The sequence below is a fragment of the Chaetodon auriga genome, chromosome 1, assembly GCF_051107435.1.
Source record: "Chaetodon auriga isolate fChaAug3 chromosome 1, fChaAug3.hap1, whole genome shotgun sequence".
NCBI classification, from domain to species: Eukaryota; Metazoa; Chordata; class Actinopteri; order Chaetodontiformes; family Chaetodontidae; genus Chaetodon; species Chaetodon auriga.
Window position 1 is genome coordinate 33,124,479 of NC_135074.1, and position 13,022 is coordinate 33,137,500.

The window sequence follows — 13,022 nt, forward strand, 5'->3', positions numbered from 1 at the left end:
GCCCTTGTGTACTTTAACTCCTCAGAATCAGCCTCTGACTCTGTCACCTGAATTCTGTTAATGCTTCACAGTTTAGGTCCACCTGCTCTGTTATTGATTACAGGACTGAAACTGATCAACAGAGCTGCTTTTATTGATTTCAGTAGAAACACAGAGGCTGGTTTTCACTCATGGATTTTCATACAGAAAGAAGAGAGGTCAGATGTTCTCATGAAGAGGAGGACTGTATGCACACACGCATGCACGCATGCAGTCTGATGGCGATGAAGCCGTCCTGTTACCATGGAGACAGCATGTGATTGGGTGTGTCCTGTGTGACATGTTGAACTCAGACTCAGACATGTTGGACAGGTGAAGGTGTCTTCCCACAGACAGGTGACCTGGTGTCCTCAGTCTGCAGTCAGCGTCGTTGCTTCTGCTTTATTGTCTCTCCTTAACGTCCCCGGTGTGCGAGCAATTACGTCTTATTGATCTTCACGTTGAGCGATGATGTGCTGCGGTCGGTCAATCGATTAGTCTCTGAACCGGTTCAGTAACTTCCCTTCAAACCATGTCCTATCCAGGGTCAGCTCTGGAAGCGGACAGCGGGACTCGCTGAGACGTTTCCCGGCCCACAGAGTCTGTGGACCCTCGTAGACCAGATGGTCCGTCCCGTCCCTTCTTCGGTCTCCCCTCCGTCCAGTCCTCTGCCCTGTGCACTCATTGTCAGTAAAGTCCTGCAGCACATCCACTGATACTCTAAGATAAGATAAGATAAGATAAGACTATATTGATCCCACACCGGGGACATTCACTGTATCATAGCAACCCGAGCGTCTCCCCTCTTTGTAAACTCTTAGTTTTCAGTGTTTATTTGTATGCTCAGGTGTCAACTTAACGTCCTCAGAGTTGCTGTCCTTCGCTGCTTTGCCATGATTCCTTCAGGGCTGCAGCTGAGCTGAAGGTGTCCTCATTGATTGATCTGTGTGATGTAATGCCATCATGTTAATGATGTCACTGACCTGGTTCATCGTACTTAACCCCTTCAGTCACCTTCAACCCTGTCAGCTGATTGGAGGACTGAGCCCTGCAGAGCTGGACAGACAGTCTGACTGAACTTCAGTTAAGATTTCACTTACTCAGTATGAAACTCTCCAGCACTGCTCCAGCATGTCGGTCTGCAAGAGGTGCTACAACCACTTTAGCTGCCGAACGTGCTAACGGCACACTCGACAGGCTGACCAGCAGAATAAACATTAAGCAACATGAATCCTGTTTTGTATTGACCCTCAAAGCAGTCAGTGAACAGATTAGTGCACAGATAGCATTAGAACTGTTAGCCTCCCAGTTGTTGTTGTTGTTGTTGTTGTTGTTGTTCTGGGCACCATTACGTTAATCCACTGGTTCTCCTCTTCCTCACACGGTGACAGTCGCTGAAGGTGTTTGTTGGTTCTTGGTTCTTGTTGGTGCTTTGCTCACTGTTACCTTCACTTCTTCTCCTTACTGCACTCAGTGCGATCATGGCCGACGTGGTGGTTAGTGGATATAACTCCAGTTCTGTGAGGATGCGCGTCGCCCTCTGCCTGCATGTTGTCATTATTGTTCTTGTGATAAAGCATTAATCATAGTAATGACAGTATTTCAGAGTCCATGTGGTGGAAGAACGTGACACAGGTGACGATGCAGAAAGCGCCCAGCCCTGCTCACCTGTACCTGTAGCAACACGCCAGCAGCAGCACAGACCCTTACATTGTTCAACACGGTGCTGTTTTCAGTCAGAGGTCCAATCATTGACTGTAAACAGCCGCTCTGATGAGACCAAACACAGAATGCAGAATCCTTCAGTAACCCCCTGTCAGGCTCCATTTGGCCCTGAGACCAAGAAGCAGTTCTGTTCATGGTTCAGTCAAACCGCTGCAGGACGGCATGAATAAGAAGACTTTCAGTCTGTGGACGCCTGGCAGCAGCGCTGTTCGAAACGCAGAGACAAAGACAGGAGACACTGATGGAAGCAGGACATGTTCAGGCTTTTCCTCAGAGACGGTAAATTGGTGGTGTTTGGACTTGTTGAGGGGCTGCTGGGTGAAAACATGGGGGGGGCTGAGAGCCATGAAGAGCTGCAGGAATGTTCACAGCAGTCTGATAATGGAGTCAGACTGACGCTGCAGGCTTTGATGAGGTTACAGTCAGAAACACCTGGAAGCTGCAACTCTGCTTCATCTGTAAGGAACAGCACCAAAAAACAAAAAAAGACATGGATCACGTGACTCAAACGCCTCTTCAGTGAAGAGCTGAAAACATCAAATCAGTGCAGGATGAGGAGGCTGTAACCTTCCTCACATGAACACATGAACTGACAGAAACGTCTGTGACAGCTGAAGGTAGAAACAGCATGAAACAGGCTGGAAAATGATGTGAGGGGCTGCTTTCAGGTGGAGTCTGCAGACAGGAAGAGGTCTGTGAGCGGCTGGACGTCTGTCTCATGTTTGACACACTGACCCACTGGGCGTCTCTTGTCCTGATGGAAGCTGTTTTCATGCTGCTTCACGGCTCAGATGTCAGGGAAAGGAGCCTACCTGGAAACCCGGCTTTGATTTCTCTCAAAGAGGACTTCTCTCAGGACTGGTCAGTGACAGGAAGTGTCCATTGTCCTTGGTGTTCGGTGCTGTGTTGTTGGGATGGGACAGTCCCAGGGCGATGGGACTCCAAAGTCCTGGTGTCAGACTCCAGAGGAGGCAGCGTCTTGCAGATCCAGAAGAGTCTTTTACGTTCTGTCTTCTTGCTGCGGCCTGCCTGAAACCTGAACCACCACCCCAAAAACACACACACACACACACACACACACACACACAAACACACACACACACACACACACACACACACACTGTCTGGGAAAACACCCCTCCCCCCACCACCTGAATTTAACACCCGTTGGAAGAAGATTCCCCCGGACCATTAAACCCTCTGACCCACTTCAGTGTGAGGTGACACCTGGAATTTAAAGGTGGATCCAGAAACCAGTATTGATTACTGAGTTTACACGGATGGCAGCTCACGCCTTTAAATCTTATGTGTGTCCGATTGAAAGCCAGAAGATATCATAAGAGTGGCACTCAGAGACTTAAAAATGTAAAAGCTCTTTGTTTGGTCCAGATAAAAAATGTGTTTGTGGTCATGAACAGCTGACTGAACAGGAACCAGTAAACACCCAGTCAGCTCTGTGGTTTACTTCCTTAACAGCTGAATCACAGATCACATTAATGAGCACGTGTCTAACGGTCATACGTGTCGGTCCGTTGACATGTGGTGTCACAGCGCTCTGGACTCCGTCAGTGGCTCGCCATGACCATTGAGTGAAGCTCGACCGTCCCTCGTGACTCACATCAGCCAGGATTTGAAGGTGCAGCCGTGAATCTTCTGTGTCCATGCTTCAAAGATCAGCAGTGACCTGAGAGCAGAGAGCACCTTTACCTGGACCCCCAGACCAGGTGTGTGGTTCCCTTTCATGTGGAGGGAGGTGAGGACCTTCTGCTGTGGTACATGGAGAAGCTGCTGGAGGACGTTTGTCAGAGTGAACACGGTGTCCAGCTCCTCGTCTGTTCAGTCGCCTCAGTTTGGACTCACATGTGATATATGAGGACTCACATGTCCTTCAGGTGGTCCGGGTGACGTCTCACCTCTTACCCTTCAGATTATGGTGTCTACCTTCTCTGCGTGTCTTTCTGTCTTGTGTTCTGTCCCACAGCCCCCCTGAGCCTCACGGCGGGTGGATATTAGCTCGGCGCTTCAGTCACAGCAGGTCCCAGAGGGGCCGAGGCGTCACCTCTTTAATCCTACAGAGACCCTCGTGGAGTGGCCTTCACATCGGGCCCTTTGTGTCTGCCTCCTGCACAGCTGGGCCCGTCTCAGTGAGCGCCATCAGGACTCGTCCAGTCTCTGTGTCTCAGGGTCTGGCAGCCTGTCGGCTCTGAGAAACGCTCTGATCTGATCTGCTGTTGTAGAAACTCTCTGCATGTCAAGGTCATCGCTCTGCGCTGTCTGTCCCAGCTGGCGCCCGGCGTCTTTGTCTTACCCTGATGGTGAGAGGTTTATGTTTGTGTGGGATGGACGGATGGATGGACGTCCCCCAGCTGCTGCTTGCTCTCACGAAGGTGTGAAGTCCTGTGAAAACGCACCAGAGGAGGCAGAAACAAAGAGCTCAGACTCTGTTCACACTCAGCCGGTTCAGGTCCTCTTTTTCAGCTTCGGTCCAGTTCTCACCAAAAACTGAGCTTTGACTGAAAAATGTCCTCGGCAGCTAGTGAGACTCTGAGCTCTGTGGCTGTGAAGTCAGAGAGGACGTTGTCTTCTCACACTGTGGATTCGTGGTGTTCATGATTTGATCAGACGTCTGTCTGTGCAGCTCTGACAGCACTGAACCTGAGCCTGTTGTCTGTCTCATCTCATGTCTCATCTCACACATGGTGTCCCCTCAGAGCTGTGATTGGTTTACTGCTGGGACGTCCACAGTAAAGACACGCTCGTCCTGTAGCTGTTCAGCCTTCATTCCTACACTTCATTCATCGATGGAGATAAGATCAGGCAAACTCTGATCCCTGTGGGGAGAACATGTCTGTCCTTAAACAAGCTGCAGCAGGTAGAAGACAAAGAGACGTGGAAACACGTCTGTGGACGAGAACAAAGCTCCTTCAATATGAGAGGAGACTGAGGAATGAAATGAGATTAGACAGACAGAAAACGACACCGGTGGAACTTCCTGAGACAAAAGTCCTTTTCACACGGGACTCCTGTTACCTGTGGACCTCACTTATCATAATAATGAAGAAATCAGACGTCTCCAGGAGACTCCAGGGGTCTCCAGGGGTCTCCAGGGGTCTCCAGGAGACTCCAGAGACACCAGAGGTCTCCAGGAGACTCCGGAGACATGTGTCTGTGGAGATGATGGGTGTCTCTGATCTGCTGGTGTGACTCAGATGAAAACGTTCATCGAGTTTGAAAACAGGCTGTTTTGTTGGAGGATGAAGCTCATTGGTTCACCACATCACTGCAGCACAACAGGGAAATAAATAGGACATGGTTTTATCTCCCAGCTGCAGCCAACAACAGTGTGTGTGTGTGTGTGTGTGTGTGTGTGTGTGTGTGTGTGTGTGTGTGTGTGTGTGTTCAGATTACACTCAGTGATGATTGATGTTTGAGGCCGGCAGTGTGTCTGGAAACATCTGCTCGTGTTAAAGACAAAAATGTCCAAAAACCGAAGCTCAGAAAGGACTTTAGACTGAATTCACACTGAGGAGACCTGAGACACCTGAGCAGTCCGGACTGACACAGACCCTGTCCACCTCAGACCTCCTCACACACCTTGAAGAAGCTCCACCTCCTTTAATCTGTAGGACAGCTGGGCGGATCTGTCACTGTGTGTGTGTGTGTGTGTGTGTGTGTGTGTGTGTGTGTGTGTGTGTGTGTGTGAGGGGGTCAAAGGTCATGCCTCCTGTGGTCCCGTTGCCTTTTAGAGCCCCTCCCTCCTGTGCTGTGTCACCATGATTGGTTAGTGACCAGGTCATGACCCGCGCCGTCCAGGATCCTCGACCCCTCCCCTGGCCTGATTGGTTAAAGACCCCGAGGACGCCTCAGACGAACGTCTGTGTCTTCTATTTATATCAGAAAATTGGCGCATGATGTCCAAAAGCACCAGCCTGAGGGATCCCGTCTGAGCGGAGCTGACGGTGTCGCTGTCAGTGCTGCGCCCTTGTCCTCCACGCCCAGCAGGAACTGGTTTTTCCATCAGCAGGCAGCTGAGCGGTTGGGTGGATGAATCATGTCCTCCAGGGAGACGGAGGCTCCAGGGACTATTCACTGAAACCAGCAGAACCTGAGAGATTGGATTAGTTTAAAGGCTCCATCTGGATGATTAGACAGCAGCCTTTGCTCAAACACACACTTTCACACACACTGCCTTTGTCTGGGGTTATACACAAGGCGTCAGAGAAGCCTGCTCTCTGATTGGCTCAGGTGTTTCCCCGTTTCAAGCTTTCGTGGCTGATTTCCTGAATGTTACAGAGTGCTGAACTCTCCCGGATGATGAGCCCAGACTGCAGGTTCTTGGTGTGACCGCCAGGTTCAGGTCTTTGTTCCTGAACGGCCTGATGCCTCAGGCTCCGTCAGCAGCGATCTGATGAATGTGAGCTAACACAAAGAGACTGTGGACACGTCTGGAGACACAGGAGGGACCCTGGCTGTGATGTCCTGTGTGTCTTCGTGTGTGTAGCCTCGCCTCTATAATACCTGACTGACGCTCTTTATTAGGTTTGTCTGGTCTCTGAGACATTGTCCTGGTCTCCGCTCAGCAGTCGTTTAACTGTGGACAGAGACACGCTGTCTCCATGTTTGTCTCTGTGGTAATAGAGTTTAACATGGTCCAAACGATGAGATGAAAGCCGTCGCAGCTCAGCACTGAGTCTGGAAATGTGCTCTCTCTGAGGACAGGAAGGACCTGTACATCCTCTGCTATGACCTCTGACCTCTGACCTCCGACCTCCTTCTCATTGGCCCTTTGAATCGTCAGTGATGTCAGAAGTGAAGCTTTGTCTTGGTCTGTACCTTCAGTGAACGTGCTTCATGGCTGCAGCCTGCTCTGTGGAGGATAATGAAGTTATTATTCAGCAGGGCTCACAGTGGGTGGCCTCGCTCGCTCTCCCATGGGAACCTCATTTGGCCTGCTTTGATGTGCCTCCTCCTCACCCTCCTCACCCTCCTCACCCTCTCTAAACCAAGGCAAAGCTGCAGTTGTAATACTATAATCCTCACATTTCTATACTCCTGATTCCTGTGTGTGTTGTCGTTGACCCTTATTTCCCATATTTTTATTTTCCTCACACACACACACACACACACACACACACACACACACTCACTGCCGTCCTGTTTACAGAGACAACAGGATGAAGCATCATTGAATTCCTTCATGCTTCATTTGGAGTTGGTGTCCAGTTCATCAGGATGCAGATCTGACTGGAAGCGTGTTGTTGTTGTTGTTGTTGTTGTTGTTCTTTTTGCTGTTGTTTTTGCTGCTGCTGCTGCTGTTGTTGTTTTTGCTGTTGTTTGTTGTTTTTGCGGTTGTTGTAGTTTTTGCTGCTGTTTTGTCGTTGTTGTTGTTGTTGTTTTTGCTGCTGCTGCTGTTGTTTTTGTTGTTGTTGTTTGTTGTTTTGCGGTTGTTGTAGTTTTTGCTGCTGTTTTGTCATTGTTGTTGTTGTTGTTGTTGTTTTTGCTGTTGTTGTTGTGTATTTAGTTCCAAAGCAGAGGGACTTGCAGACTTGTGTTTGTGTGGGACTTTGTTGTTGTTGATCTTCTCTGTTGTTGATGTTGATGAATCTGATAAAGATGCATCACACACTTCCTTGTGAGCTGAAGTTTAGTTTCAGAACATGTGAGTGTGGTTTCGTCTGCGTGTTGGAGCTGAAATGTTCAAAGCGTTCTTGTTGTCCTCCCGGTCGTGCTCAGCTGATCAGCACCGTCAGCTGACTGGTTTTATTAAACGGTTGCTTCCTGTCTCGTTGGAGACGAGTGTGTGGACGTCTTTGTCATGAAGACATGCTGAACGTGTCTCACACACCAGGACTCGCTGGTTTGGATTAAACGTCCGGCTCAAAGAGTTGTGGTGAGTTCAGATGATGCAGAAGAGTCAGACTGGGACCCGTCCAGAGAATCTAAGGGACGAGGACGCGGTCTTTGTCCTTCTGTCTGTCTGCCACACAGTTTGTGTTTGTTCATCTGTTAACCACAGTGTGAAATTCACTCGGAGCCAAAAGAGCTTGTGTCTTTGCTCGCGTCAACAGTTTGAACTGGTGTGTGTGGGTCACCCCCCCCCCCCCCCCCCCCCCGTCATCTGATATCCTGCTGCTAATATTGGCTTCAGAGCAGCTTTTGGCTGCCAGCTGTTGTGTGAATGTTGCTCATCTGAGTCACATCCAGAACGTTCACCTCGACGCTGCCTGAATGAAAGCAAACTGTCAGCTGATCAGCTGATCTCCATCAAAGACAACAAATTCACCAGGTCTGTCCAGTGGACATGCTGTCTGTCAGCTGGACAGCTGGTCTGCAGTCCGTCCTGTAGGCAGCTGCTGTCCTCTGAGCTCTGGAGTTTAAAGACGTTATGAATGAGGACACTGGTCCTTTCACACTGACGGCGGTGACCTCAGCGTCTGATCGGGTCACCTGACGTCCTGACCGTCGCCTCAATTTCCTGTTTCATTTTATGAGTTTTAGTCTCTGAATCAGGACCTCCAGTATTATCAAGTCCTGTCACGCCCAGTTTACTACGAAGCCGTTCTCTCACATGGACACTGTCCACAGAGTCAGGCCTGGACCGTGTCCAGAGTGGACCAGGGTTAAGGTGCGGCTTCTCCTCCAGGTCACGTCCTGTGCACGTGTGAAGGGCCTGAAGGCTGAGACCTAGAACCACGACGGCGTCTGTGAAGCACTTCAGCAGTTGTTCCTGAACTCACCACAGCAGACCAGTACTAAAAGAAAAGTTTAAGAAGGAGAAACAAAGTGAAGATGCACAGGTCGCCTGTAAACGGCGAGCGTGCTGAACAGGCCTGTGGGAGCTGTGGTGGGCAGGTGTTCGTCCAGGTGTGCTCCTCTTCAGTCAAACGTGCAGTTTGATAGTGACTCTGCTCTGAGAGACAGTCACAGAAGACTGATGAAATGAGGACATTTTGACTGAAGCGGGCTGTGACGAGTGGAGCCTCAGCTTCTGTCAGTCATTAGGGAGGAGGAGGAGGAGGAGGAGGAGGAGGAAGGCTGGACTCATGTGCCAACAGAAAGAGAGGGAGGATAAAACAGTATGTGACCTCACTGAGACGGTCTCAGCAGGCTGGAGCCAGACCACGTGTGCCCCATGATATTTTTACCTGACCAGTCTGTGCTGTCCCCCGACCAGCGGGTCCAGTTACAGCCCGTCCTCGCCGCGGCAGACGGGGCCTCCCGGCCGCACCTCCAGGGCCTCCCGGGCGCGCCCTCGGCGGTTAGCCCGGCGCTCTCAGAGAACAAACACGTGCTGATCAGAGGTGTGTTGGCTGCGTGTCAGAGCGCCCGAGAACAGCAACATGGAATCTAACATGCAGCAGAGGGCGCTGCAGGCCTCTGTGTGGAGGCTCAGCTGGGCCGGTCTGTGGCTCTGGAGGGTCTGGCTGGTGGATCTGAGTCAGAGGACTGTTCCTGTCTAACGTTCAGACCAGGCTCAGTCTGTGTGTGCCGCTGTGTGTCCTGTAAACACACACACACACACACACACACACCTCAGTGCTAACCTTGTTGTCTGTTTTTGTTCAGCTGTCATTTAAGCTGAGACTAACTAACCCTGGACTAACACGAAGCCTCAGATACACACACACACACACACACACACACACACACACACACACACACACACACACTCTCTCTCTCCTCAGAGTTCAGATAAGATCATTTACAGTCAGGACAGTTTCTTCTCAGGATCTCTGAATCATAGTTAATCTTAAATAATCTCATTTAAGATGGTTTCAATTTTCCTGAAACCATCTTAACTTATTGTCATGTCAGGTGGGACACACCTCTCCTCAGTTTCAACCTGAACTCTCACTCTCTGAAAACTCCGCCTGATTGTTTGAGGTGGACTCTGTGAGGTACTCACAGCTCTCAGTCTCAGTGAAGGACTGAAAGCAGCGTCACCTGAGCGCAGAGTTCGGTGGAGCTGAACCGGTTGACTCACCTTGCTTTGTCCTTTTCCTCTCAGGACTCTGAATCTTTGGACCGGTGCATCCAGACCGCTCTGTCCGCCCTCTACCCGCCCTTCCAGGCCACATCCCCGACTGTCCTCTGTCAGGTCCTCAGCGTGGTGGAGGGCTGCTACAGAGGAGACGGCCTTCGCTACCTGATCCACTTCCTGCTGCCTGCAAAGCAGTTCTTAGAGAAACTCCAGCAAGATGCCTGTGTGAGTAGTCCCAGTTCATCCAGTCTGGAGAGGTTTGACTACCTGAGACCAGGACAGGTTAGACTCTGTGTCAATCATCCGTCAAACAGAAGGTGGTCACCTGCTGGTCCTCTCTGACATAAACTCACCTGAACCAGCATGGAGCTCTGATTCAGTCAGTGACTGTCTCACTCTCTCTGGTCGTGTCTGGTCTTGCCTGTTGGACACCGGCTGTGATTGGCCGATGTGTCATGTTTGGTTAAGGTAACTGTCACCTGGCTGCTGCTGGGTGTCTCCAGACACAGGTAGAGAGGACAGAAAGCTGTGGGCTCTGTTGATTGGCTGTCAGTGAGCAGAAACGTAATGCTGCTGGTGGCGAATGGCGTCCGATTGGCTCAGCAGCTGGAGCTTTAGGGCGGCAGGTGGACTTGAGGGTGTTGACGAACTGCTGAGGTAAAGACGAACCTGAGGAGCAGATCTGTAGTAGAACATTAAAGGAGGATCAGGTAGACGCCTGTCTTTAATGGATCTACTGTGACTGTGGCTGATCTCAGGTCAGCCTTCACCTGCAGTGGAAACCACAGAGCTGAACTGAACTGACAGGCTGAGCGCCAGCAGAGCACTGTCAATCATTTGAACTGACCCTCATCTCTGTCCTCCTGTCCTCCTCCTCCTCCTCCTCTGTCCTCCCGTCCTCCTCCTCCTCTGCCCTCCTGTCCTCCTCCTCTTCTCTCCTCCTGTCCTCCTCCTCCTCTGCCCTCCTGTCCTCCACCTCTTCTCTCCTCCTGTCCTCCTCCTCCTCCTCCTCTGCCCTCCTGTCCTCCTCCTCTTCTCTCCTCCTGTCCTCCTGTCCTCCTCCTGCTCTCTTCTCCCGCCCTCCCTCTCCTCTCTCCTCTGTCCTCCTGTCCTCCTCCTCTGCCCTCCTGTCCTCCTCCTCCTCTCTTCTCCCGTCCTCCTCCTCTTCTCTCCTCTCCTCCTCCTCCTCCTCTCTCCTCCCATCCTCCTCCTCCTTTCCTCCTCCTCCTCTCTCCTTTCTTCCTCCTCCTCCTCTTTCCTCCTGTCCTCCTCCTCCTGTCCTCCTCCTCCTCTCTTCTCCCGTCCTCCTCCTCCTTTCTCCTCCTGTCCTCCTCCTCCTCCTCTCTCTTCCTGTCCTCCTCCTCTCTTCTCCTGTCCTCCTCCTCCTCTCTCCTCCCATCTTCTTCCTCTTTCCTCCTGTCTCCCTCCTCCTCTCTCCTCCCGTCTTCCTCCTCCTCTCTCCTCCTGTCCTCATCCTCCTCTCTCCTCCCATCTTCTTCCTCTTTCCTCCTGTCTCCCTCCTCCTATCTCCTCCCGCCCTCCTCCTCCTCTCTCCTCCCGTCCTCCTCCTCCTTCTCTGTCCTCCTGTCCTCCTCCTCCTCTCTCCTCCCATCTTCTTCCTCTTTCCTCCTCTCTCCCTCCTCGTCTCTCCTCCCGTCCTCTTCCTCCTCTCTTCTCCCGTCTTCCTCCTCCTCTTTCCTCCTGTCCTCCTCCTCCTCCTCTCTTTTCTCGTCCTCCTCCTCCTTTCTCCTCCTGTCCTCCTCCTCCTCTCTCTTCCTGTCCTCCTCCTCTGTCCTCCTGTCCTCCTCCTCCTCTCTCCTCCCATCTTCCTCCTCTCTCCTCCTGTCTCCCTCCTCCTCTCTCCTCCCATCCTCCTCCTCTGTCCTCCTGTCCTCCTCCTCCTCTCTCCTCCCATCTTCCTCCTCTCTCCTCCTGTCTCCCTCCTCCTCTCTCCTCCCATCCTCCTCCTCTCTCCTCCTGTCCTCCTCCTCCCGCCCTCCTCCCCCTCTCTCCTCCTGTCCTCCTCCTCCCGTCCTCCTCCTCCTCCTCTCTCCTCCCGTCCTCCTCCCCCTCAGATGCAGTACTGTGGTTTGGTGTTTCGTCATGAGGGGTGGCCTCTGTGCGTCCATGAGAAGGTAGTGGTTCAGCTCTGTCCTCTGGACCAGCGCCTCCTCCGTCCAGGAGACTTCTACCTGCTGGTTGCTACTCCTGCTGCTGCTGCTGCTCCTCCTCCTCTTTCTCGAACACACGGTGCCTCCTGCAGGAGTGCTGTTACCTCCTGCCCCCGCCTGCTCCTGTGTGTCAGCGTGTCAGCCGGCAGCCGTCATGTGGAGCAGCAGGAGGTGTCGGAGGTAGCTCTGCGCTCCCTCTTCAGCATGGCCTGGCTGGACTCTGTCAACGGTGAGAGGGAGCGGCGAGGAGCGTCCAGGCTGGAGCGCTGCCTCCTCTCTGCCCACGGAGACGTCTTCAGGGTCCCCTGGGAGGACCTTGTCTACCCACAATTCATCAGGCGGCCCCGGACCTCCCTGAAGGAGGACAAGGAGTCATCCGTTAAGGGTGGAGACGTGTTAATTAACACATCGCACAATCTCTGTAGAGACTCTAAAACCGCGAGGCGGGACATAAAGCTCCTGCCAAGGGCAGCAAAAACTGACCAATCACCAGCGAGCAGTGAGGGCGAGGACTCGGAGGGCGAGTACGTGGAGCTGACGGAGCTCCCGCTGCCTCGCTTCTCCCCACAGAAAGGCTCTTTAACCCAGTCCATCAGCCAGCAGCACCGAGCCAGGACCAGCACACACACCGACACACACACAGACACACACACACACAAAACCACCGACGCACACACCGACACACACACAGACACACACACACCCAAAACCACCAACGCACACACCGCTGGTACCACACGTTCCTCCTGGCCCAGTGTGGAGGTGGGGCTTTGCTCCAGGCTCCTTGAGGAGAACCTCAATCATGACTCCTGTGCACCTGTCGTCCTCACTCCCATCTCACCCACTTCTGCCTCCTCCTCCTCCTCCTCCTCCTCCTCCTCCTCTGCTGCTCCTCCTGATGTCGTGGGGACCTCCAGCATTCAAATTGAAGGTACTGATTCAGGCAGGAGTCTGAAGCCAAACACTGAGAGAGAGGAGGAGGAGGAGCGAGGGGAAGAGAGGGAGGAGGCAGAGGTGAGGCAGAAAGGGAAACATGACATAATAGTGTCAGACGATGAAGGTGAAGAGGAGTGTAGAGGGGGTGAAGATTTACTGCTGCACGCCCACACTGCCGAGGAGGCAGGAGA

The 13,022-nt window shown here is 52.3% G+C and overlaps 1 protein-coding gene across 2 annotated transcripts in view; it reads left to right on the plus strand.

Annotated features, from left to right (window-relative positions):
* The window catches only part of plekhg4 (pleckstrin homology domain containing, family G (with RhoGef domain) member 4), a 47,885-nt gene that overhangs the window by 15,864 nt on the left and 18,999 nt on the right, over positions 1-13,022 (plus strand). For both annotated transcript variants that reach the window (XM_076735997.1, XM_076735989.1), the window contains exons 2-3: positions 9,752-9,949; positions 11,800-13,022. The exon at positions 11,800-13,022 is cut by the window's right edge and continues 788 nt beyond it. In XM_076735997.1, coding sequence (XP_076592112.1) covers positions 9,752-9,949; positions 11,800-13,022 — 1,421 coding nt within the window. The remainder of the gene's footprint in view (positions 1-9,751; positions 9,950-11,799) is intronic.